The following is a 26882-nucleotide window of genomic DNA, read 5'->3' on the forward strand; positions in this document are numbered from 1 at the left end:
GAGAGACAAAGAGAATAAATAAACAATTTACTTGTAAACGGCTCTTTTGTCCGCCTCGAAGATGGCCTGCTCCTGCTCGTACTCGGGGCCGCCCGACGACGCCGGCGCCTGCACGTTGCCGCCGACGCCGCCCTGCATCTGGCTGTTGCCCTGAGATGGAGGCGGCTGAGGGTCGTAGCCTGGATTAAAACATAAATTTTAATTAATCATGAAGGTTTGGTGGTGAGAGAGTAAAAATATCTGGTTTCCCGCCATTTTCGGTGCATGCCACGCCCCCCTTAAATTAAAATTAAATTAAAAATTAAAAATTAATTAAATTTTCTAAATAATCGTGGCGCAAAGTAAAAAATCCAAATTTCCCGTCGATTTAAGCTCCTGTCTCGCCCATTTTAAAAATTCGCCAAGAGCCACGCCCCTTTTCAGACCTCCACGGACCAAAAAGCGTGATTTTCGGCAAAGAATTCCGGGAAAATATGATTTGCAAACCCTTATGGAATTTTTTTTCAATTTTTCCGCACTCTTAAAACTGTTAAAATATTTTAGACCAATTTATTTTACTGGTTTTGTTGGGATTTTCCCCATAGAGTATCAGTTGTTGATTTCCCGCCAGTTTTGGCGCGTGCCACGCCCCCTTCAAATTGTTGGGAGCATTTATTATTATGATTTTTTAAAAATGCTCGAGGCAGAAAGTAAAAAATTCAAATTTCCCACCAATTCAAGCACCTGTTACGCCCATTTTTTTAATAAACCAAGAGCCACGCCCTTTTCTAGACCCCCAATGGCCAAAAAGCGTGATTTTCGGCAAAGAATTACATCAAATTGGGATTTTCCCGCCAGTTTTGGCACTTGCCACGCCCCTTTTTCTTTGATTTTTCTACTTATTGAGCGTGCTTATGATTAAGTTAATAAAAATGTCAGTTTAATTTTGTTAAAACCGGATGTTATTGAAAGAATGCTGGTACAAAAGTAAAATTTTCCGATTTCCCACCAGTTTTGTCACCTGCCACGCCCCTTTTTTGTAAAATCTTCTGGAAGAATGCCCCTTTCCACGTCCTGGTATGCCATTTATTTAAAAATACCACATTTTCTAGAGGAGTAAATTCGCAAAACAAATAATAATTTCGGGAAATAATAATTATAAAATTAAAAACGACTTTTTAAAATTAATAAATTTCTTTAACCGTTTCAGCACAATTATTTACACAGTTTTGACATTATTTTGACATGGATTTTCCAATAATGCCGGTAAAAGAGTAAATAGCTTTCGATTTTCCCGCCAATTTTTAAATCTGCCACACCCCCATTGGAAAAATTAATAATTTTCCAATGCGGAAACGTCTTTCTAGGCACATATATTTTTAAAATGACCTCTTAAAAGACAATATATTGTTAAAAACCTGCGGTAAGATCCGAAACGAATTAAATAAAAGGTCACAAATTGAATTTTTCCAGAGCAATATTGACTAATTTTAAACATTAATTTAAATTTAAGTCATAAGTGAAAGGTAACACTAATTAAAAAAGTAAAACTTACAGCTTTTTTTAAAAAATAAAATATGATTTTTAGTTATCTGCGCATCAAAATGGCGGCTTGAAGCGTCTAAGTGACTTTATTTTGGTCTCCAGGATGTTTAAAACCGAAATATTGGGATAAACACTGAAATAACCGTTAAGTCCCTTACGGCGGCCATGTTTGCGCACAACCGATTGATGACACCCCTATGAATTTAACGTAAAAAAATTTTAATATTGAGCTTCATTAATAATTAAACAGCATTTTTAATGTTTTTTAAAATAATAAGCTGCGGTTGGCGGATCAAAAAGTCTGAGAATTAGCGGCTAATGAATCGTTTTATTTATTTGTTTGTGTACCTGCTGGCGTAACCATGGCAACGACTGAGTCCTGCTGCATCAGTCAGTGGCGTGGCGACGCGCTAATCTCGTTGCAATCTCATCTGTGGCCAGTCGGTCGGTCGGTCGGTCAATCGCGGCAGCCAACAGCTGAAATCAAGCACCAAATAATTGTATAATTGCGGAGGAAAGAAGGCTGCGCTTTGTGCGTGAATGGGGGCGTTTGTTTGTCCGAGCCACATCAGAGAGAGAGAGAGAGACACACACGCCAACTTCAACACGGTGGCGCTTTTAAAAGCAGCAGGGGAAACGCGTCAAACCGAGCGAAAAAGCAGCTTCCGTTTGGCACCAATTTTTATCTCGATGGGAAATCGCGAAAATCGGACGCGAGTAGAGTTGCGAAATTTATGATAGAGCAGAGTGCTGCGTTTGTCACGTAGCAAAGGAAAATTAATAAATAATTAATTAAAAGGCTGTCAGATTGGAAATGGGAGGATTTACAGTCTTTTTCCTAATTATTACAACAAGAAAATCAGACTCAAAAATAATAAAACCTTTAATATTATAGTTTATTTTTTATTGTAATTTAAAAAAAACATTTTTCCTTTAATTATTGGATTCCAGAAAAAAGGAAATTTGTCATTTTCAATTTTTAAATCAGAATTAAACTTAAAATTTGGACGGAAATTCATTTTTTCAAGTCGGTAATGTTGTAAAACAGCTATTGTGTATGCAACATAAAGCTCATCTCGCTACAGGGCGCTAATTTAAAATTAATTGAATTGCTCTGATTTGCAACAATAATAAAAATACATATAACTGCAGGAAAAATTCAACTTTTTCCAATTTTCTCCAAAATTTCTTTGGCGGATTTCGATTCCACTCGTCGAGAATAGCATATGAAACCTGTTTGTTGTGAAATAAAATGGAATTTCCAGTAAGGAGACATTCCTCTAAAAATGTTTTAGGGATGCAACACTGGAATTTCTAACTTTTAAGTCCAAAATTAATTGCTGGCGGTGAATATCACGGATTTTAAATATATTTAATTGATTTCTGCCACTTACAGAGAAATTCAATACAAAATTCCCTGTCCCGCCAAAACATATTTAGCAGATTTTTGTAATTTATTATATTTTGTTGTGGATCTAAAATAATTTATTTCTTAAAATTCATCTTCCTCCAACGGAAGGCACGAAGAAAAATTATAAGAGACTGTTTCGAGAATTGTTATAATGTATTATCAACGTCCAAAAGACTGATTTTAGATTTGCTGAGTTTGCAATTGGTATAAACGCTATATTTTAAATTAAATTTTATATCATATTTGTTTGGAAATAAATTTATGCAATCTTCCGACAAAAGAAAGTAGTAATTTAAGTGTTTATGCAATTAATCAACGATTCTCTCGTCCTCTAAATAAATAAAAATTAGTTCATATATTTTTATTCTTAAAATAACCTTTCTCAAATAATTTAAATTGCAAATTAGTGTTTAAAAAACTATTAAAATCCTTTATTTAAACTTATTTAAAATTTATCTAATTGAAATAATCGAAATAATGATTAAAAAATTTTTTTTCATGGAAAGAGCTGAATACAAGGATTATTACTGATACAAAAAAATAAAAGGAACAAATCTGGTTTTAATTTAAATAAAAAACTAAAATTTTCCTTAAATTGCAGCGAATAAAAATAGAGTTTAACTCTCTCTTCGTGGCATTATTTTCCTCTTTTCCTGCCATCAAAAATCAAATTGAAAGCTTGATTTAAGACAATTTAGAGCTGCGAAAAATATGACAACTATTTTAAGACCGTTTATTTGGTGCCAAAGAGACGGGTTTAGATGATTTTTGAGACTTAATTTTAGTCCAATTGCCAAATAATACTTTAATACAAAATTCCTTGTCGTGCAAAGACAGAATTTCTAGTTTTCAAATTTTTTTGTGGATTTAAAATAATTTCTTTATTTCAATTCATCCTTCTTCAATAATTTAAAATGTTTTGCCAACGCGAAAAAGTAAAAAAAGTGACGATTTTATATTTACCGAGTTTTCAGTTGGTAAAAACGAGTATAATTATTCAATTTTTAATTTTTATATTATAAAACATTGTACCACAGAAAGATTAAATCTTTAGTGTTGAAATTTACGAATGATACTCTCGTCCTAAGAATAAATAAAATATTACGAAGAAAAAATTAAGAAAATAGTATCGTTGTTTATTCTTGCCAACTTCTAAATCCTTTTTAAAATAATTTAAATAACAAATTGGTGTTTAAATAGCATTAAAATCTACTTCTATGTGAATTAAAAATTTAAATAATTAAAAAGGAAATTACACACTGCGCGAAATAATTTATTTCTTTATTTATTGAAAATAAAAAAAATTGGTTTACTAATTTTTCCATGGAAAAATCATCTTGAAGGATAACTACTGTTACAAATAAGACATAATGTGGTATTAAATTTTATAAAAAATTTAAATTTTCCTACATATTAATAAAAAATTCTTGTTTTTCCCTTTTTTCCTGTTAGAAATATCAATTAGAAAATTAAGGAGGCACAAGATGAATTTTCTCCATAAATTATGGTAGGATGAGTAAATATTTCCAATTTTGGCGCATGCCACGCCCCCTGAAAATTTCCGGGAGCCACGTTTGAGAATTCTAACACAATTTTAAAATGGAATATTTCAAAGATCCGATGATTTTGACCAAATTCTGGTGGCAGAAAATAAAAACTTCAAATTTCCCGTCAATTTAAGCCCTTGCCACGCCCCTTTTTGTTCAAAAACGTGATTTCTGGCAAAGAATTTCGGTGAAATATGATTTGCGAAAAATCAGAAATGCCTTCAAGAATTAATTTTTGTATTATTCAGCATTGCAACCCAGCTAAAATGTATTATTTTACTGGTTTTGTTCGTATTTTCTCTAAAGATTGCCAATTTTCAACTTTCTTTACATTAAAAATAATTCGCCAGTTGCATAAACCCTAAGTGTTCGAAGCCGCCAACAGATGGCACCACCGTAGACTTCAGATTTTAAGGCACTTCCGCTGCGATTTCAGACTCAATCTAGCTACTGTGCATTCTTCAATTAATTTGCTAATTTTTGACGTGCTGGAAACCAAAATCGGTTCAGCCAATCGCCGTAGAATCGTGAAAAACTATTTTTTGAAATAAAAAAATCTTTTCCAACGTTTCTACGGCGATTGGCTGAACCGATTTTGGTTTTCAGCACGTCAAAAAAATCAAATTAATTAAAAAAAGGAAAATAGCTAGATTGAGTCTGAAATCGCAGCGGAAATGCCTTAAAACCGCTCAAAACAAAACTTTTAAGAAAGTCTGTGGTTGCGCCATCTGTTGGCGGCTTCAATAACTAAGGGTTTATGCAACTGGTCAATTTATTAAAAAAATAACTCTATTAAATTTTCCAAGAAAAAAGGCCATCGTACATGATGGCAGGATGAAAGTTAAATTACTATGCTGCAAATGGTATTAATTCTAAAAATTTCCTAAATGTAAACAAAAAATCGATTTGTTTTCCTCTTTTAACAAAATAGAAAATTAATTTAAGACAGCTCAGTAAATAAAAATTATCCAGAAGTTTTAGAAAAATTAGAACTAAATTAAATAATTTGAAATATACATTTTTTCGTGAGAATTTAAATAAAAAAAAATCGATTCATATTTTGTGTTGTGCGCGAGATGCGTTGAGCGGCGGTGATTTCGCTGCGAGGGCCAGCACCCCAGGGGCAAAACTGAAAACAATATTATCATTTTCGGAAAAGAAGAAGCAGCAGGAGCGGAGCTAGAAGAAAAAAAAAGAAATAAGGGGGAGATCGATCTGCGTTTGCTCTGCTCTGCTCTGCTCGGTGGCTGTGCAAGTTGGCGGCGGCGGCAACGGCGGCGGCTGCTGCTTCTTATACATTATAGAAGACAACACGCGGCGGCATCAGTATTCCGGGGGTATCAAGGGGGTAGCATAAGTACATAGGGAGATATTTCTCGTGCGGGCCATTATTCGCAAATGCTACCCGCCAGCCGAGCCGTAGTGGAAAGTCAGCATCTTGGCCCGAGCCCCGAGGAGCGAGAGACGTCGTTTTATGAAAAAAGTGCAGTGCAATAATTGCTTCTAATAAAGGCGCCGGCTTTGTGCGTGCCCGCTCGCTCGCCTAATATAATAACAGGTGGCCCCGAAAGGAATAACACAGCGCGTCCTCTTATGAAAGAAAGCCAGTGGCCATCCCGGGATTTAATAAAGTTAACTTTTTCTTCTTATAAATCATCGACTCTTGCACGCGCGCGCGGGCGCGCTCAAACAGCAATAAAAAAAGCGAGCAGCTCGCTTTCCGAACTCGCAGCAGCTTTGCTCCTTGTAAATTCGCCCCATAAATGAAACTGAGATTTGGCACTTTCTTTCTTTCTTTCCTCTCTCTCTCGCTCGCTCTCTGATGATGAGAAAAATATCCAGCATTGCAGCACCAGCGCTTTTCGTTTCGCCCCGGCCACCCGACATATATTGACGTTCTCTCTTTTCTTTTCTTTCTTTTCTTTTTGTTCCTTCTTCCGCGGGTCAGAAGTCAACATTTCGCATTTTTGCTGCTTTTAAATTGGCGTGCAAATATTTTTGGCAAAGCCCATTTCGCTAATAAAACGCCGACTTCGTTTTTTTCGTTATTCTGTATTATTTATCTTGTTTTAAGGGCTTTTAAATTTATATTAAAAGTTAATGTAAAAATTTGACCTTGACCTTTCACCTGCATCTTTTTTTTAAGCTAAAATTTTATCGAATTTTCGGTTGGAAGGCGAAAATTTCAAGATGGTGTCTCTCTACTCAATCAAAAGTTCGTCTTTGAGAGGTTTTGAGATAACCAAAAATGGGGAACGCCCTCGAATCCGGGAATTTCCCCATCTCAAGTAAAATCGAAGCAAAAAATTGCGTCTGATTGCTGTCCAATTTCACCTGGACCTCGAATTATAAGAGAAACTTTCTTAATAACCACATTCTCGCCTTCTTTTTATTGTTTTTGATCTGGAAAAAAATTTAATGATTTATTTGTTGGCTGTGGAATTTTCTCTTCAAAAGGAATAACCTGGGAAAATGTCAATTCTCTCCCAGTTTCCAGAGAATACTCAACGTAAATTATGATTTTTGCTCTCTATCCACTTTAAAACCGATATATATTCTCTAACTCTCTCATTTTTGTTAATTTCAATATTTAAAATTCGAAAAAAGTTGAATAATAACGTATGAGAATTATGACTGTGCTCAGGCTGTGTCACTCAGGCTGTGAGTGATCGATATTATTTATATTTTTTATCCCATAAATTAAAAGAAATAAATAAATTTAAGTAAATAAATTGTAACACTTAAAACTGTGGAGGAAAATTTAATTTAAATCATTTCTGCATTCAATTTTTGAAGGCTTCATTCTTCATTAAAAGGTAAAAATAATATTTTTTCGGTATCAGTTTTGTAAGCAATTTACAAAAAAGTCGGCAAAGTGACAAAGGGGGCGACGGCGTTGGAAAAATCGCGAAAAGTGACCCTGGGACAGATCTCAGGGTGGGGTACCCTGAAAAAGGTCATCAGGTGGTAGGGCTCGGCGAGACCTTTCATATGAGACGTCGTGACTTGAAATCCAACAGCCCGTCGAATTTTAACAGAAAAAAACATTTTTCGAAAAAACCGAATTTAATTTTTTAAAGGGCGTGAGGATTCTCAAAATCAGTCTCAAGACTGGTGTTTGACTAATACAAATGCGGAGGAACAGTTGGAAACTCAATATGGGCCCCCGTTTGGAAAAAAGCAAATTTTGGAGATGTAGTCCAAAAACCACGTTTTTCAAACTTCAAAATTCTACTCCTCCTAGGATTTTGATCCGATTGGCTAGAAATTGGTCTTAAAATATTCCTCAATAAATTTGGCTTTGATTTACCATGAGGTTTGTCTAATTTTTTTCCCCAATCGCGAAATATGGCTGCTAGAATAAAATAATGGGTTGAAAAACATGCAAAAATCCAATAATCTCAATTTTAAATAAAAATTCGTCGATAGATTTTCTTTAAAACCGCACAAAATGTTCTTCATTCAATACCTAGCTGAGATGGCTAGGCGTTAAATCTGGGAAAAAACTGGTTCGAGCGAAATAAATTTATGAAAATTTCGAGTTTGTCCAAAAATCAGCACTTCGAAATTTTAAAATTCCACACGGCGAAGACATAAGAGTAACCAAAAACAAAACAGATTCTGTCTATATTTCTGCAGGTGTGTGGGTCGAGTCGGACTCAATTTTAAATAAAAGGCAGAAAGGGATTGGGGGGCCGATCGAAATGCGAGCAGCCAGCTTTCCAGGCAGCCAGCGACGAGGTGTAATCGAATTTCAAGACACGACGACGTTTGTTTTTCCACGGCTGGTGAGTGCGCGTTTTCTTTAGTTTAGTCAGCTCGAAAAAGCTAGGAGCAGGCAAAGAAAGAAAGTAATTTATTTTTGCTGGTCAATTTCGTGTGGGCCAGGCAGGCAGGCAGGCAGGCAGGAGATGCATTTTGATTACATAATCTTATCTGGCCGCCGAGAGAGCAAGCGAGAGAGCGACCGTGTGTATTGTATCCATTCAGCAGAGAGAGAGAGAGAGAGAGAGAGAGACAAAAGAGCAGGCGGCAGTTTAGAGTTACTAGGTCCCCAGGGGGATTAGCAGAGCACGCGCACATTTGCCTGCCTTCCCGCCTGACAGACACACTGCCGAGGGAAAAAATCTGCTCCGTCGACACTCTCGGGCAAAACAAGCCGGCCACTTCTCTTCTCTTCTCGCTCACTCGCAACGCCCGCCAAATCGAGCAGCAAAGAAGGAAAACACATTTGATCCGTCCGCCTGCACTTTTCCGACCGTTTCTCTTTCCAATGATTATGGAGCGAAAGAGCAACTACTCCCGCGCGCTTATTTCCTCCACTGCCATCAGTGTTGTTCGCCTCCGGGCTCGATTGCAGCCGCAACAAGATCACAAAAGCTGCAATTTGCAGTTGAGATTTATCTGATTTTCTTTTTAAATAAAAAATTCCAATGAAATTTAAAAAAATAGGTGTGTAAATAATTTTTAAAGACTTATACTGAATTAAAAAAATATATCTCTCTAATTTTAGCAGGGTTCACCAATTTTACAATGAGCAAAAATTTAATTTTAAAAAAATTTCCGCTAAAAAACAGCTGGAAAATTGTCCGTAGCCCCAAAATGGTCAAATTTAGCGCCTAAAAGTCAGAAATTTTGGAAAATTACGACGAGTGTTTCCATTGTTAGTCTATTTTTTAAACCAGTGGCTTTTTCTGTCATCCATCCTGAGAATTTTTTATTTTCATCAAAAATGCACGAGAAAAATGAACAAAATCGCAAAAATCATTTTGGTTTTTCTGTTAGATTATTATTTGCGTACCCTGAAGCGTCTAAATGATTTTATTTCGGTCTCCTCGATGATTCAAACCGAAATAAATGCTGAAATATCCGCTAAGTCCCTAACGGCGGCCATGTATGCGCGTAATCAATTGAAGAATTTTATTTAAAACGATTAAAAATTGTTTCCAGCCTGCGCAAATCGATTTATATTTAAAAGAAAATGCTGTAATCGCGCGAGGTGCGGGTCCGAGTGGAAAGTTGGAAAAATGCGGCCGAGCGAGAAGCTATTTGGGTGGCGTGTGCGAGCGACAAGTTTTGCAATTTGGACCGGATGGCCACTGCAAGAAGGAAGGAAAGAACAACAAAGGGCGGTGGCGGCCGTGGCGGCGGCAGCAGCTTCTTAATACACCTGCCTGCCGGAGAGCTCATTAAAAAAGTAACAAGTTCTGAAACTTTTTCCTCTCTGCCATAACCATTCCGGCCGAGATGAGATGGAGAGCGAGCGAGCGAGCGAGCGCAGGCGATATATCTATGCAAAATAAATGAGAAAGGGGCGCCGCTGAAAAGACTGCATGCACCCGCCAGCCTTTATTAATTTTTAATTTTGTCCAAAGGCACCGCCAGCAGCACTCCACCACTTTCTGCCCCGTCTTTTCGCTTCTACGTGCAATTTTCTGCATCAAAGTTAATTTTAAAATATAATTTTTGTACTATCATGATGCTTTTATATTAATAGATCCGCGTGACGAGATTGGTACATCAATTTTTAAGATTTTTTAACTTATAAACCCTTCAATAATCTTAACAAGAGTGACTTAAATGAATTCTGACATTAAATTTGAGTTTTTCAGGGGCATTAACCTATAAAACGACACCTTACTCGCATATTTTTTACGATTTCGAAATTTCAACCATCAGGGTCACGTCAGGGTCGAACCCTGAGGATAAAACCTGCCTTTTTACTGGTGTGGAAAGGTATTTTGAAGGGCATATCGGGTTGAATTTGACCTCACATGCTGACTTAGTCGTATATTGGTTGCTTATTCCCATTTTTAAAGGGGTTGAAAAGGGGTGGGCACCCTTTGACTGCTTCAACTATCTAGGGTAGGTAATGATGAGTCCATCAGTGGGTAGTTTTCGTAAAATCTGATGCTCAGAAGACTAGATTTGGACAAAAACGACATTTTCTTTCAGCGTGCAGTGAGGTGAAAACAATATTTCCCATTTTGGAGGTGCAAAAAGGGGGTTGGAGGGGTGACAGTGGTTTAGCTATCTAGGAGAGGTCATGAAGAGAAGAAGGGTGCACAGTTTTTGAAAATCTGAAGCTCAGAAGCCGAAACTTGGAGAAAAACGTTTTGTTTATTTGGTGTGCAGGGAATCACCACTAAAAATTCCAATTTTTAGGGTGAAAAATGTGGTTTTGAGGGGTGGCAATGGTTTTGTTGTCTAGGGAAGGTGGTTCCCCATCAAACGGTGGGTTGTTTTTGAAAATCCGACCATAAGAAGCTGAGATTGGGAGAAAAACGTTTTGTTCTTTTGGTGTGCATTGAGGTACAAAAAATAATTTCAAGTTTTGGGGGTGCAAAGAGGGTGATTTAGGGTTGCAAATGGTTTGGCTATCTAGAGAAGGTCATGAAGAGTCGAACGGTGTTTAGTTTCCGTAAATTTGATGCTCAGAAGCTGAGAATTGGAGAAAAAAGTCTTTCTCTTTCAGAATGCTGTGAATTGAAAACAATATTTCCGATTTTGGGGGTGAAAAAATGGGTTATAAGGGGTGAAAATGGTTTGGCTATCTAGAAGAGGTCGAGATTTGTCTAACGTTGTGCAGATTTAATAAAATCTGACCATTAGAAGCCGAGATTTGGAGAAAAATATATTTTTCTTTAGGTGTGCAGTCAGGTGTTAACAATATTTCCAATTTTAGGGGTGCAAAAAGGGGGGTTAGAGGGGTGGCAAATGATTTGGCTATCTACGGAAGGTCATGATGAGTCGAACGGTGAGTGGCTTTTAAAAATCCGACTATTAGAAGCTGAGATTTGGGCGTGAAAAGATTTTTTAAAATCCCGAAAAATCGCAATTATTGAAAATAAAAAAGACACCCCCCACATTTTGAGGTATTAATTGGTTGTTTTAGTCTTTCCATCAAATTTCATCATTAATGATAAAGAATCACCAATTTTTAATAATTTAATAAGATAAGAAATTTGTAAAATCACTCGATCATTTTGTTCGAAAATTTCTAAAACAAAAGCTTTTGAGCTCGTCAGCGCTCGTTGTCGATTAAACGGTCGAGAAGACACGAACGTTCGTTTGTCTTTTGACGGACTGCCGGCCGCGCTGATCACTTAATCACGTCGCGCCTCCTTGATCACGCTCTCACTCGTCAGACGCTAACGACGCCGTCGCCGCGCGTGCACTCACTCAATTACGCCCTGCTCTCTCTCTCTCTGTCTTTTGCCGCCGCTGCCATTGCCATGCCGTGATGACCAATTTTTACCAGAGCCACATTTTAATGAGACGCCCCTCTTGTCGCCTCTGGCCGGGTCGCGCGCTCCTTCAAGCCATTTTTCTTTCCAACGTCGAAACGTCGAAAGGAGCAGCAATTATTATCTCATTACGTGCTCGACGACGCCCCGTTTTGCTTCCACATTTCTAATTATACTAACTAATGTCTTTTGATTGGAATTATATGTATTTATGCTACGCAACGCGCAAATATGGCGTCTGGTGGTGTGCGGCGGGAAATTTGAATGTTTTTGCTTTTAGTAACAGCTTGTTAGTCCGGTAATTGGCGAATCAACCGTTAGATGGCACGTCAGGCTGATGGAAATGTAACAAAATGCGCGGGAATGAAATAATTAGCTCGGCACGCCCCTTTTTCGACGCTTCTGATTCGCCAACTGGACTGTCTCCTGATTTACCTCCATTTTTTCGACGCCATATTGACTTCTGACCGGTGGTAACTAAAACAGATCGCAACCTGGGACCCCGGTGGGAATTTTGACTGCGCAGAAGGTTTCAATTTGGTTCACGCATGCGCAGTAGTGAGTTTCAGCCTCCCTGTGAGACAAAGAAGCGATCTGAACGTACTGCGCACGCTTAAGATGCGCACACGTTTACTGCGCAGCTTCAAAATGGTCGAATATTCAAACAACTATAAAACAATTAATTTAAGCACCTTGAAAGCCTCCATTATTTTGACGCCACATTGATTTCTGACCGGCGGGAACCAACTCAGATCGAAACATGGCCCCCGGTGACGTATTTTAAATTCAATATTTTTTTCTTTAATTAAATTTCTTCAGTATTAATTCAGGAACATCTTGGATAAAAGAAATAAATATTTAAATTTGTTCCAATAGCTCATTTTCCACCACCTGTATTCTTGTCCGAATTAAATTTATATCCATTCTTGGAATTTTTACGACCTTCCTAACTATTTAATGACAGTACTTTGAAAAGATAAATGTCATCCCCGATTATTTATCGTGTCGTTTACGATCTAAAAATTCATGCGGTTTTTCGCCTCAGACGAGTTTTTTTTTCATTCTCTCTCTCGCTCTCGCTCGACCAATTAAGCGAAATTGCCGCCGATACACGGTGCCGATCGGTCTCATAAATCGTTCCGACGCGATCACGCGACGACAAACTGTTTGCAAGAAGTCCAGGTCGTGCCGAAAAGCCGTTCCCAACGAGATTAGCAGTCGAGTCAAAGTTTATGTTTCCTGCATATCCAGTAAGCACATTCAGGCAGTTTATTGCGGTCGACGTCTGTGAGAAGCCATTTACTGGTTATAAAGAGACCGAAAATTTAATTAAAAAATAACTTGTTTTAAGGAAAGAATCCTGTAAGTAATTTAAGCAGTTCCATGCGAATTTTCAGGTCGATTGGACGGGATTTGTTGGCGTTGAAATATTTCTAAGAGTACTAAATAAAATATATGGTGAAATTACAGGTTTGAAGGAAGAAAAAGGGGGCGTTCCCTATTTTCCGTTATCTCAAAAATCCCCGAAAATCGAATTCTAAACTGTAGCTCTTGACTGGGTTGAGGTATCACCCTGAAATTTTCACTGCCAAACCTAGTTTTCGATCCTGAACATCTTTTCAATTTATGAAAAATTCGCAAGTCGAAGGTCAAGGGAACCTTTCACGACCTTTTTTCGTAAATTCAAAATTAAGGGATGATAGCCCCTTCCGATTTTATCGGGGTTCAGGGATGAAATGTAGCCCATGAAATTCTGCACAAGCACACCATATTTCAAAGGTGTAGCCCCAACAGTTTTGCTGCAATTCGAATTTGAAATTTAAAAAACCTGCTCGATCGCGCATGCGCAGTTCGCCTTTCGATCGTAAAGTGTATTTTTTCGCATTTTATTTGTTTAGAAATATCAAAAGGGCCTACGATTGATCTAGGAAGGTCCAAAATCGTCCTTCAGGGTCTGTCCCTGAGGTTACCCTGAGATAAAAAATTTCGAAAATCTCCAATTTCATCGAACTTGGTTTCTTTTCATAGGTTTTCGACGCTGCAAAGCTCAAATAAAATGCCAAAACTACCGAATTACAATCCTGAAACCATTTCTGGAAATAATCGTGGTAGCCAGTAATCTTGACGTGATGTAAAAATTTTTAAAATTGTTAAAAATAATTTTATTTGATGATTCCTTTTTTACATTGCAAGATTACAATGGAACATAAAAAGATCCCTTTCATTCCTTCATATGGGGGTGTTTAAATCAAAAGGCGCGAATAAGCAGGGTCGTTGGCAAATTTTCGGGGGTGGCGAGCGAGCGAGCGGCGCGGCGGCGTCGGCGAATTTAATTTGGCGTCCGAGGAAAGGTCAGCCGGCATTGAATGGGGTTGGGGGTGGGGGCGGGGGCGGCACATTACACGACGCGCGCGGGGTCCCCCTCTGGTCTGTTCTGGTCTGTTCTGCTCGGATCTTGAGCCAGGCACATAGTTATGATTCTCATTTCAACATTCTATATGCTTTTTATGGCCCGGCTCGGCCTTAATAATAATAATAGCTGACCAACACACACCACTTTCGCGCCCCCTCCCCTCGTCGTCGCTTTATGGCCGGCAAGTATTCGCCCGACGCCCGCGCTGCCCACCCGTGGAATATGAAATTTCCTTTTCTCTCTTCTCTTCTCTTCTCTGCTCGCCGCCGCACCCGAATGCGAATTCTAATCCCATGACTCACGGGCATTTTATTTTATTAATACGCGCGCCAAAGCTGGCCGCCCCAGCGACTCAGGACTCAGCACGCGGCAAACTCGAAACAAAGCGATTTTAAATAATAAAAACTTGTTGTTACTTTCGCTCCAGTTGCTCCGCGCGACATACTTCTGCAGTTTCCTGCAACGCCAGCAACTTTTCTCATCGATTAAGTTCACAATGCAATACGCAATTCGTAAGAAGCAACAGAGAAAATTCTAGATTTTATTTTAAAACTCATTCATTTGATAGTGCTTCAATTTTGGACAGCTTGCAGCTACCCGAATTTTATTTTTAACACTGGGGCCCGGGTTTATTTCTTTTTATTAACAGCTGATTAGCCCCGTAATTGGCGAATGGACCGTTAGATGGCACATCAGGCCAATGGAAATGTAACAAAATACGCGGGAATGGAATTATTAGGTCGGCACGCCCCTTTTTTACCCTTCTGATTGGCCGCTGGACTGTCTCCTGATTTGACTCCGTTATTTCGACGCCATAATTGACTTTTGACCGGCGGGAACCAACACAGATCAAAATCCGGGAATTACGACTGCGCAGAAGGTTTTAATTTGGTTCACGCATGCGCAGTAACGAGCTTCAGCCTCCCTGTGAGATTAAGAAGCGATCTGAACATACTGCGCATGCTTAAGATGCGCACAAGTTCACTGCGCAGCTTCAAAATGGGCGAATATTCAAACAATTGTAACTTTCAACGCCATATTGAATTCTGACTGGCGGGAAACCAACACAGATCGCAACCTGGCCCCCGGTGATTTTTACTGAAGTTAAATTTTTTTGCAGAATTAAATCGATAATAATTTAAAAACGCGTGAAGAGAGCTCATTTGAATTTATTGCTTCGATGGGAAGACTGTAAACAAAACAAATAGACCGTAAGAAAAATAATTTATTGATTGCGCGGGGAATAGGGCCAAGTGCGAACGCGATCGGCTGTCACTTTGCCCTTGCGGAAATATGATTCCAGCAATTTATCGGCTCTGCTTTGTTTGTTTGTTTGTCTCTTTCTTTGGAGCAAAAAGCTATTTCAATTGGTCTTGGCACCGCTGCCACGAGACGAATCTCAGCTTCATTCTCGCTCTGCAATAATATGAGAAAAAAGACCAGAGTTATGCAACCTGTGCAGCGTCTTTGTCGAGGAATTGCCTAAAAGCGATATCTTTTAGATTTGTGAGCCGATAAAGACGGTCTTTGGAGACATCTCGGTTCAAATATCAAGATATTCGTCTTTTTAAGAATGTTTTTTAGCGCTTCCTTGTATTTAATTCATCAAATATATATGGAAAATTCATTTAAAACTGGTAATCAGGGTGATTTTTAGATTCAGGGCCTCCAGAAATGCCAGAAAATTCACTGAAATGATATTTTCTTGCGTATTAATCGATTCCTGAGGGTCGAAAAAGGTGGGATTAATTATTTTACGTGCGAGGAGAGGCGCAAAGCGAAACACACGTTGTTTTGGCGCGCAAATCATTTAAATCTTTTAGTCGCTACTGCGCATGCGTCCCCCTCTGACGTCACAGCTCTCCCAGCTGCCAATGCCAAGCACGGAGTATGGCTGTGACGTCAGAGGGGGACGCATGCGCAGTCGCAATCAAAAGATTCAAACGTTTTGCGCGCCAAAGCAACGTGCGTTTTGTTTTGGCCGGATTTCGATCGGAAAAATAATTTTATCCCACCTAATTCGACCCTCAGGAATCGATTAAAATATAAAAAAAATGTGGAATATGTCGAAAATATTCTAATTATGCTCAGGATAAATGAGAAAGAGGCGAAAATTTTAAAATAAATTATCCTTAATTACCAATACCCTGAAATTCGATTTTTCTTAATTTCATCTGTTGGATTTTGTCGTGTCATCACCTGCGAGAGGCATTATTTTATTTTATTTTAATCGGTGCACGGTGCATTAATCGGCCTCGAGGGTTTTATTTCCTTTCACCTTTGGATGCACAATTGATCACACCTCAGCTGAGTGGCCTTGTGCGCGGCGTGGCGCGGCGTCACGTGCGTCTGTCTGTCTGTGCACACATAAATATTCGGGCCGCTGCTGCTGCTTTATTGCGAAGGAGGCGAAGCAGCAGCAGCGGCGGCAGGAGGAGGAGGGATTTGGCAAGTTGTTCTGCCAGCAAGAGGATGAGGCCAACAACAGAAGGAGCTTCATGTTTTTATTATGCCGCACTTTTTATGTCAGCCGCGCGCATATTTTTATTGTAATACGGCGGCGGCGGCGGCGGCAGTCTTCATATTATATAAAATATATACACACGGAGCAAGCAGAAAGAGAGAGAGAGAGACACACACACACACACGCCCTCTTTTTATATGTGGCAATTATGTTGTTTGTATTCAGCGGGCAAACTTTTCATAATGCACTCGAGTTAAGCGCCACCGCTGCCGAGCTCCGTGTATATTTATACAGGGGGACCCGAAAACTCTGAAAACTCGACAAATTTGTTGAAAAAGATATTTCTGTTATTTTGATGCAGTTTCTGAGCCCACCAATCGATTCCTGAGGGTCGAATTAGGTACAGTGGACATTTTTCCGGCCTAAAAATGCAGCGCAACGTGCGAACGTTTTTTCCCGCCAAAATATTATGAACGTAAATGCGAGAACAGCGCATGCGTCAGAGCTGGTTTGAGCACTTGCAGAGAGACCGCCCGTACGAATGACTTCTTTGACAGATCCTGCCAGCTCTGACGCATGCGCACTTCACGTAAATACGTTTGTATCGTTTTGGCGGGAAAAAAGCTCGCACGTCGCGCTGCACTTTTTGGCCGGACAAAATGTCCACTTTACCTAATTCGACCCTCACGAATCGATTGGTGGGCTCAGAAACTGCGTCAAACACGGTCTTTAAATTTAAATAGTGACAAAGAATTGGCGATTTTTTAAAATTTGATCTAGATGGCGCAACTTCTCGATTTTATCCGCGCAAAACACCTAAAATGGAGATCAAATCTGTCTTTGAAAACGCATCTGCGAATAAAAAAAATCTTAGGACTTTTGTCAAGCAGTGTTTGCCGAGTTTTGGAACCGTCTGTAGGTAGGAAGAGAAGGAAAGCGACGACACACGTAGTTGGGGACAAATCCCCATGACTAAGACGCGCGCGCGGCCCGAGACGCAAATCCTTTTCTCTCTCGCACGCGCTCGCTCGCCTGCATTTCTCGCCGCTTAAATATTACACCGAACCGGCGAGAAGAGCGAGCGAGAGCACGAGATCCGGGCAACTTTTCAGCGCTGCACGCGATCGCGCTTGCATTTTAATGCCGTCGCCGTCGCCGCCGACTTGCGAATAACGCGCAGAGGTGTCGACATTAATCCCCTAATCCGCGCCAAATTACGCATAAAGCGACTCGCGACCATGGCTAATCCAGAATGTGTTTGAATATTGAGCAGGATTTTTATTTTGAAAGGACATAAAAATTAATTATTTAAATCGACTGAATGGAAAAATGGGGGTAGATGGTGGAAAAAATGCTATTTCTTTTTGGATTGGATTTTTTAACGGATCATCTGGACCATTTTTAAATTAGATTTTTAGGCAACAAAGCGAAATTTTATAGGGAATGTGACTCTTGCGTGATTTCTCGCAATTTAAATGAAAGAAATTTAATATTTTTTCCCATTTTCTGCCTCAATTTCTAAAAAACAAAAATATTTTTGACAAATTTTCAAGGCGAGGTAATGAGAAAATAATTTTAAAAAATAAAATCTGGGTTTTACAAATCTCGGAGAGGTGCAGAAATCAACTCAAAAAATTATTTATTCACTTTAAACCGTGTCGTAATTTAAAAAACGTATTTTAGCGAGTTAAAAGCGATCTATTTCGCGTGGCGGAGGAGCCCGAATGAGCTGATTGGCCAGAAAAAGCGTACATCCTTCCGCCGGCCAATCAGAACGGTGCGTTCCTCCGCCACGCGAAAATAGATCTATTTCCAACAGCGCATAAAATCACAATTCTGGAAATTCTGAGTTCATTGCCTTTATTTTTATTTGCTTCTCATAAAATAAAATTCAAACTGCGTGCGTGTAAAAATAAACGCACATATTTGATTGGGCACGCTCGTCAGATGAAAGAAGGCTGCGATTTCACGCGGCTGTGTGTGTGTTGGGTGTTGGGTGCCGGTTGGGAGGCGGAATTGAATTCGAGACGGCGCGCGGGATCAGCGGCAACGGCCACGATAACGATTCAAGAAATTTACAGCCGCTCTTATTACCGCGCGCGACGCTAATACGCGCGCTGTTTCAGCTGATGGCTCAAACGCCTCTTTTACCAACACCAAAAGGTCGCTGCCGACGGAGGAGGAAAAGCAGTTTTCGCACCACAAATGTCCCGTTTCGTTCGCTCTTTAAATATAAATTCAGGCTTGCAAATTTATGGTTTGATTTTTTTACTGTGTTTTAAATATTTTTAATTTTGGAATTAATTCACACAAGTGCATAGAAACTATTGAAAAACATTTTAAAGGTTCTCTAACGGCCAGACGAATTTTATGCGAAAATGGTAAATTTAAGAAAAATTTTCTCAATAGGAAAAAAACTGGAAATTTAATCAGCTTTCTGAATTTAGGCAGTTTTTGCCGCTACTATCAACTGCTGAATTTTAATCAGGCCAAACACACACCCCTTTCGAAAATCTGCAATTTTTGAAAAACTTAAAAATAACTTTCAAGACCCAAAAGAACCACATTTTATCTTCTCACAATTAAATTCTCATAATTTTTCTCATCCCGGAAGGAATTAATTTCCTTTGCTCTACCGGTAAAATTCGAAATATTGGATTTTTGGCCACTTTTGGTATTTAAATAATTGTCAATTTAACAAATTTGCATCTCGAGGGGATTTTAGCGCCGCGGCAATCCCTGGAAACAAGACAAAAGGCGTGCTTTTATTCAACTCCCTGAAGCGTTTGGCTGCGTTCTGCTCGCTCCTTTTCCACATTTATTTTTTACGAGCGTAAGAGGCTGCCGTGGGAGCAAGCAAGCGAACGCGTCTGCACACATTTATTTATTCCCGTGTCGGATTTTTCGTTGCATTGGCATGCGTCGTCACCTCATGCCACGTATTTCGCAAGGGCAATTTCTGGCGCGCGTGTTTGTCGTGTCTGCCGGCCGGGCTTCTCTCTCACGTCCGTACTTTTCACTCATTGTGCATATTTTCTAATTCACTTTATTACACCGAGAGGCGGAGGCAGAGGCGGAGGCAGGCTCTGTTTAATACTCGAGACGATAATCGTATTTTGTCCGCCTGCACAAAGTAAATTAGATTAACTTTCGCATACATATTAAGAGAGCTCATTATTTTTTATGCGTTAATTATGCGCGCGCGAGTTGTTTATAAGAGAGACCCGGCCTGCAGCGTTGATTATATTTATAAAAACCCTTTTGCGCTCTGCTCTACGCGGCCGGCCGGCTTTTCTCATTTTGAATAGTGCGCGCACACTTTTTTGCTGCTGCCGAGAGATGAGAAACAGAGGGAATGTTACGTGTGTGTGTGACCATCTGGGGCCGGCAAGATTTTCGCCCCAGAGGAAAGAAAGAAGGAAAGAAAGACTGCGCCGCGTCGACGCTTTATTAGAGCCGAGTTATGCCGAGAAAGAATAAAGAAAGAAAGGGTCCGACGCGCGAATAAGGTGGCAAGAGCTAGAGAAAGAGAGAAAAAACGCGCCGCTGCTTGACTTGCAAACGGCCCAATTCGGGACTCTTCCGGACCGCGCCTTTCAACCCCATTGCACGCAACAGACACGCTGATCCACCGACGGAAAAAAGTCTTTCAAAGCTGCTCTCGCCAAAGGAAAGTTTGCCTTATTTTGATGGAACAAAATACAGAAGAAGTTGGAACATTGCTTTCTATACCGCTCAATTTTTACCTGCGCAAGATATACACGAAATTAATGTCTAAAATATTTCCAGGGGATGTCATAAGCAAATAATTATTGAAAATTGAGGTGCAAACATATATATGGCCTGCCAAAAACTTGTAACAATCGAAAAAAAATTATTTAATTTTTTTTGCAAAATCCAAAACGATTCAGCTGGTCAGGGGAGGTTTAGACGAGTTCAACGGTGGTTAGTTTTAGCAATTCCGATGGTTAGAACCCGAGATTTGGAGTTCTTTGGAAAACACGAATTTGTTGACTTTTTCGTATTTTGCAAACTCCAAATCTCGGGTTCTAATTATCAGAATTGCAAAAACTACCCACCATTAGAAACATCTCAACCTACCCTAAAGAGTTAAAGGATCGAAGGGGTGCTAAATCTTCACCCCTTTGAACCCCTCGCAGACAAAATTCGCAGTAAAATTTTCTCAGATCATTTTTCTGCAGTTTTAAAGTATTTTCGCAATTAGTAGGTGGGGGTAAGCACCCCCTAAGCCCATTAGATGGTTAAGGGAGGTTGAGAGGAATCGAATGGTATGCAGTTTTCGCAATTCTGGTGGCTAGAACCCGAGATTTGATGTTATTAACATTAGCAAAAAAACTCAAAAATTTACGCCTTTTTCCTATTTTGCAAACTCCAAATCTCGAGTTCTAATCATCAGAATTGCAAAAACTACCCACCATTAGACACATCTCAACTTACTCTAAATACCTGAAGGATTTAAAGGGTGCTTACCCCCACCCCTTCAACCCCCTTGCCAAAATACTCGCAAGAAAAATGTACTCAGAAGCACTTTTCCGCGGGGTTTTAAATATTTTAGAAATTACTGGGCGGGGGTAGGCACCCCCTAAGCCCTTCAGCTGGTTAGAGGGAGTTGAGATGAGTCTAACGGTGGGTAGTTTTTGAAATTCTGATAGATAGAACCCGAGATTTGGAGTTGCAAAAAAAACGAAATTTGAAAAAAATCTTATTTTTCCGAGGAGCTTCTTTAAAATAAAATGAAGTTTTCTACTAAGCCCAGACTTGTCGTGGGACAACTTTAGAAACTTTTAAATTTTCAAATCATATTAAAAAGTAATATTTATTTAAATAAATTTTTTAAATTTATTTAGTCTTTAGAATTTTATATTTTCGATGCGTTCAACTACTAATTTATGAAATTCTCAGAAAAATAAATGCTCTGCGAGCTTCAATATCGATAGAAAATATCCATAATTTGGAAATATGCGTATTCTATGCTTAAAAAATTGCTAATAAACCAATGCAGTGAGAAACCCCTGTTTTTAAATCATTTTCTTGATAATTATTATTTAATTCTTGATTTATTGCAGGCTTAAATTAAATTAATTCGCACCAAATCGCAGTTTTTCTGAACAAATAGCAGCATTTTAGGCCGAGGTTGTTGCGTTGCATGGTTTCACCGTGCGATTTGTCAGGGGGCTGCCGGCCTACCTCGAAGGGTTTGTTTATCATGGCGGCGGCGGCGGCGGCGGTGGTGGAGTGAGCTCGGCGTAGAAGGGAAGATCGCGACTTCGCATACAAATGGCAGCATCATGCAAGTCGTTACGCGAGAAACAGGAAAAGAGAGAGAAATTGCTCCACACACACACACAGGGCGAGAGCAGCGGCAAAGTTTGTGCTTTCAATATTACATGCGCCGGCAGTCGGGGCTACAGCTGATACACCTTGTTGGAATTATTATTTCGTCCCCGTGCCGCTTTCGGCGGCAGGCAATGGGGGCGGCGGGGGCGGAGACGGCATTGAGAGAGAGAGAGAGACGTTATTGCGGCCAATCCGGCCGGAACTGAGCATACAAAATTTATTCTCGAATTGTGCGCAATAATGACCTTTTGTTGGCTGGATTAGCAATACCCACTGACGGCGATTAACATTCATGGTGTGTGTGTGCATGACGACGACGCTCATGACATTGGGAGGTGCGAAATCGAAATAGAGACACACGAACGAATGAATATATTCGGCGCTCAAACTCACCCGCAGCCAGCAAACTGCTTCCTCGGTCGGATCTGAAACAAGAGAAGAGAACAGACTTTGAGTGGCTGATGCGTGATTCGATGACAAATTAAATTTATTGCAAAACCGACCAACTCGGCATTATGGAAACGAGACACGACTCGACGCAGCTTCACGTACTGCGAATCAATCAATTTCAAGCCAATGTGGAAATTAAATGTTTTAGTCACTTCACTGTTGGCTCTAAATTAAATATTATTTTTTTTAAAAAATTCAGCGGGGTCCAAATGTGCGATAAAATCGGTTCCCACCGCGCAGATCCAAGATGGCGTCTGAAAAAGCTCTCTTTGGATTGGCGTACGAGTGTCAAGAGTTTGTTTTTACGATCCAAAAGACACAATTAGTTAAGAGTAATGCAAATTGTGTCACAATATTGACCGAAACTTCTTCTTTTCGCGTATTTTCACGTGCGACCGTTTTTACTCCACCGGACGCAATATCTGCGCGTCGCACGAATCTTGTCCCCGCTGCTTTAAAGGAATATTGACATAATTTCTAGTTTTTAATTTCATTTCTGACAGAGCAAATCGATTCAGAAACCGTTATTTTAGAGTTTTTTTTTATTTGAATACCTAGCCAGAAAACCAATGACCATTGCAATCAGAGAAGGTATGCGCACTTGCCTGATTGGCTCACAGCTAGACCGAGACGGTCTAAAAGCCAATCAGAGCCTTCTTGTGGCACTTTTTAGTAAATTCAAACAAAAAACTACCAAAATAACGATTTTCGGACCGTCTGGTTGAATTCGGCTTACAATCTTGTGATGTTAAAAATTAAAATCAATAAAGTGAAAATCTAAAGCAAGACATTTTATAATTTTATTATAATCTTGAGCGTCTACAAAAACGATTAAAAATAAAATTAAGCAAAACAATTATTTGTCAGGTATTTTTTAACACAAATATCAACAAAAATTTCACAAAGGGGCAATTTTTAACAATGAACAAACACCTAATTTTTAATTGTTGCTCTTACAAAATTTTTCCCGATTTAATTCCTCAACTCTTCTTGAATTTAAATATATTCTTTTCAAATTTTCAAGGCATTTTTTATCACTAAAAAATAAAAAACTTAAATTACGAACCTTCAACAATTTTTCTTTATAATTTGTTTGAATTGCTTAGTTGTACAAGTGTTGAAATGGAAATTACTGCTTAGCAAAAATTGTTTCGCCGCAATTTATTATCAATATTTTTAACAAAAGAATTGCAGATTTAAATCAATTTTATTTATTTTTAAAAAATAAAAACAAGTGTGAAATAATTCATAAGTTTCTAGCTGCAGAGCAACATTATTTAATAAAAAAAGTTCAAATAATAACTCCGTCCAATGATATAGTGTTAAAATGCACCGTTTAATTTCTGGAAAAATTTCCATAGTGTAAAATCCCGATTTAATTCACAATTTAGGGATTTTCCTCAAAATTGGCAAACCTTTGGATAAATCGCGACAAGAGGCATCGAATTCAAGCACAAAATAATTTATTTTATCGATAAAATTGGCAAAAAAAAATGATATTTACTGCAAATTCAAACGATTTGATTCTTAAGTTGAATCGTTGCAAAATTTCACAAAATAAAAGAAATTAAACAGATGAAATTTGTTGTCCAACTGATCATTTTTTTAAGGATTTTGTTCCTTCTGCTACGCAAAATTAAAAAAAAATGTTCAAAATTAGCAATTCTTTTAAATAAGAAAGTCCTAAAACGCGCCGTTTAATTTCTGACAGAAAAAATCGGCTCCAAAGTTTGCACGCTAATCATCTCCCTACTAAAAAAAACACGATTTTATTAACAATTTAGAGAATTTTTCCCGATAATTGGCACACAGTTGAATAGATCGCGACAAGAGACAACAAATTAATTCAAGTAAAAAAAATTATTTAATTTTACAAAAATACATGTTTACTGTCTTCAAATATCGCAAATTGCAAACTTTCGGTTAATAAAAAAAATGATTTGATAGGCCAATTCTATTGTCCTGCGCTGACTCATTTTTTATTTTAACGATGTCATTTCATTCGCACTTTGGAACTAATGGAATATGTGTGTGACAACCATTTTGTCTTCGACCATAAAAAAGAAGACAAGATAAGAAAATCTGTCCTCCGAGATAAGGATTAATTAGGCCTGTCAAATTTAAACAGTCGACTATTATTTTTTTCTGAGCCTCAATTCATCCAATTTTAAGCCATTTGAACCAAATTTAAACCGTCTAAATTGACTCAAAAAGTGCAAGGAAAATAAAAACGATGCTTTCCTTTGCAATCTTTAATTATTTTTTAATATTTTCTGGAAAAAACCGCTATAGAAATTACTGATTTACTTATTTCGCTACAATTTACCCTGGAATTGTGTCAAATTGAGTGTCGGATTTATGCTGTGCGCGCTGTGACAGCGATATTTCAGTGTCCCGAGGAGAGCATCACGCGGCAATTTGCCGGCGATTGCCGCGGAAGCACGGAAATCACAATAAACGCGCGGCGCGGGCGAGCAGACGGACGGACGGACGGAACGAGCCCGCAAACAAGCTGGCCGTAAACGCCAACGACGCACCGTAAAACCGGCCGCCGACAACAATTCAATCGATTCCCACCAAACACACAGCAAGCAAAAGCAAAGGCAAATCGCGCCGCCGTCCGATCGCGAAAATGATTTATTGCGGCCCTTTCTGTCATTCCGGTTGATTTGTGATTGAATTAATTTTTATTAGCACTTGAAAGTAGTTTCTTGCCTATGAAATTTCATTATTTTTTGTGTACAACACTGAGCTAATTCGTCTTTATTTATTTATTTTTTAAATTTGTATCTCCCAAAAAGAAGAAAAAACAATTTAACCGTACAAAATAAATTAATTTTATTTTTTTAAACTTTACAAACCTGAGAAATTAATATTTTTAATTGACCAGTTGCATAAACCCTTAGTTATTGAAGCCGCCAACAGATGGCGCAGCCACAGACTTTCTTAAAAATTTTGTTTTGAGCGGTTTTAAGGCATTTCCGCTGCGATTTCAGACTCAATTTAGCTATTTTGTTTTTTATTAATTAATTTGCTTCTTTTTGACGTGCGTTGGTTTTCAGCGTGTCAAAAAATAGCAAATTAATTGAAGAATGCACGGTAGCTAGATTGAGTCTGAAATCGCAGCGGAAGTGCCTTAAAATCGAAAGTCTACGGTGGCGCCATCTGTTGGAGGCTTCGAACACTTAGGGTTTATGCAACTGGTGAATTAATGTAATTTTTTATCGAACTTTAAAGCAAACGAGAGTTAATTTATTAATTCTTTTTAACGATTTATTTCAATTTTGCGAGCTCCTTTAAGGGTTGACTGGTGTTTGGGGGTTGCCTTGCTGCCACTCGGTCTATTCGGGACGGAAGTAACGCTCGGAGTGATTTATTCGGCCGGCGGGCGGGCGGGCGGGCGAGTGAGCGAGCGGCCAATCTGATTATGTGCGCCTCGTTTGACGAGCATGCAGAGAGTGCGTCCGACGTGCGAACGCGATAATGTACGCCGCGTCTTTTTGTCACTCGCGGCACGCATTCGCTTGACAAACAAATAGTGCCCAGCGTTCAGCACACCCATACAAACTGGCTTGTTTCCTTTCATTAATTCAAACAAAATTTATAAACAGACAGTTTTGACATTTATGATTTTTCGGATTTGGACAGTTCTATAGCTGCTTATTCTTTAAAAATGGGTTTAATGAAAGTCTGAGTTCACCTCTTAACTTAATTTTGGGTATTTTGTTTGTTCCAAAATAATTTTAAAGGTTCTCAAATTTCCAGACGAATTTTGTGCGAAAATGGTAAATTTGAGAAACATTTGATCTAAAGGAAAAAACTGGAAATTTAATCAGCTTTCTGAATTTAGGCAGTTTTTGACGCTACTTAAAACTGGTGAATTTTAATCAGGCCAAACACACACCCCTTTCGAAAATCTGCAATTTTTAAAAAAATTAAAAATAACTCTCAAGACTCAAAAGGACCATTTTTTATCTTCTCAATATTAAATTTCCATTATTTTTCTCACACCGGAAGCAATTAATTAAATTCCTTTGCTAAAAAAAGTGGGCGTAACTGGTAAAATTAAAAAATTGAATATTTCGGCACTTTTGTTCACAAGCATGAGAGCAAATAAATCTTCTAAATTTATTCAAAATTAAATTTATAAAAATTTTTAAGCAGATTTTTAGTATTTTGTTGCTAAACAATTAAACCTCAATGTTCTGAAATCAATTAATTTATTTAATCTCATTTTTAAAATTTTTAAATACTTCACAATTAAATATTTGTGCATTACTTTTAAAAAAATCACACTTCCTTCCTTCTTTCTTCTTCTTTCAACCACATTTTTTTAATTGCTCGGAAAATTTTATTTGGCATTTTTAAATAATGGGAATTTCATCAGAAATAAAAAAAAATCTACGAAAGAGGGCTCTCCGTTTTTAATGATAAAATTAGGACCCGAAATCTCCAATCAACGTCAATT

General features: G+C 38.6%; 1 protein-coding gene across 6 annotated transcripts in view; it reads right to left on the reverse strand.

Moving 5' to 3' along the window:
* The window catches only part of LOC135938197 (homeobox protein Meis3-like), a 49593-nt gene that overhangs the window by 9398 nt on the left and 13313 nt on the right, over positions 1–26882 (reverse strand). For 5 of the 6 annotated variants that reach the window (XR_010574628.1, XR_010574643.1, XM_065481799.1 and 2 more), the window contains exons 2-4: positions 22358–22389; positions 1873–2001; positions 32–179 (exon numbers count right to left, since the gene is read on the reverse strand). Coding sequence is in view for 4 of the 6 variants with exons in the window: in XM_065481799.1 (XP_065337871.1) it covers positions 32–179; positions 1873–1912 (188 nt within the window). In the remaining 2 variants the exon portion in view is untranslated. The remainder of the gene's footprint in view (positions 1–31; positions 180–1872; positions 2002–22357; positions 22390–26882) is intronic. The other variant, XM_065481792.1, reaches the window with a different exon arrangement.

The sequence above is a fragment of the Cloeon dipterum genome, chromosome 1 (assembly GCF_949628265.1).
Source record: "Cloeon dipterum chromosome 1, ieCloDipt1.1, whole genome shotgun sequence".
NCBI lineage: Eukaryota > Metazoa > Arthropoda > Insecta > Ephemeroptera > Baetidae > Cloeon > Cloeon dipterum.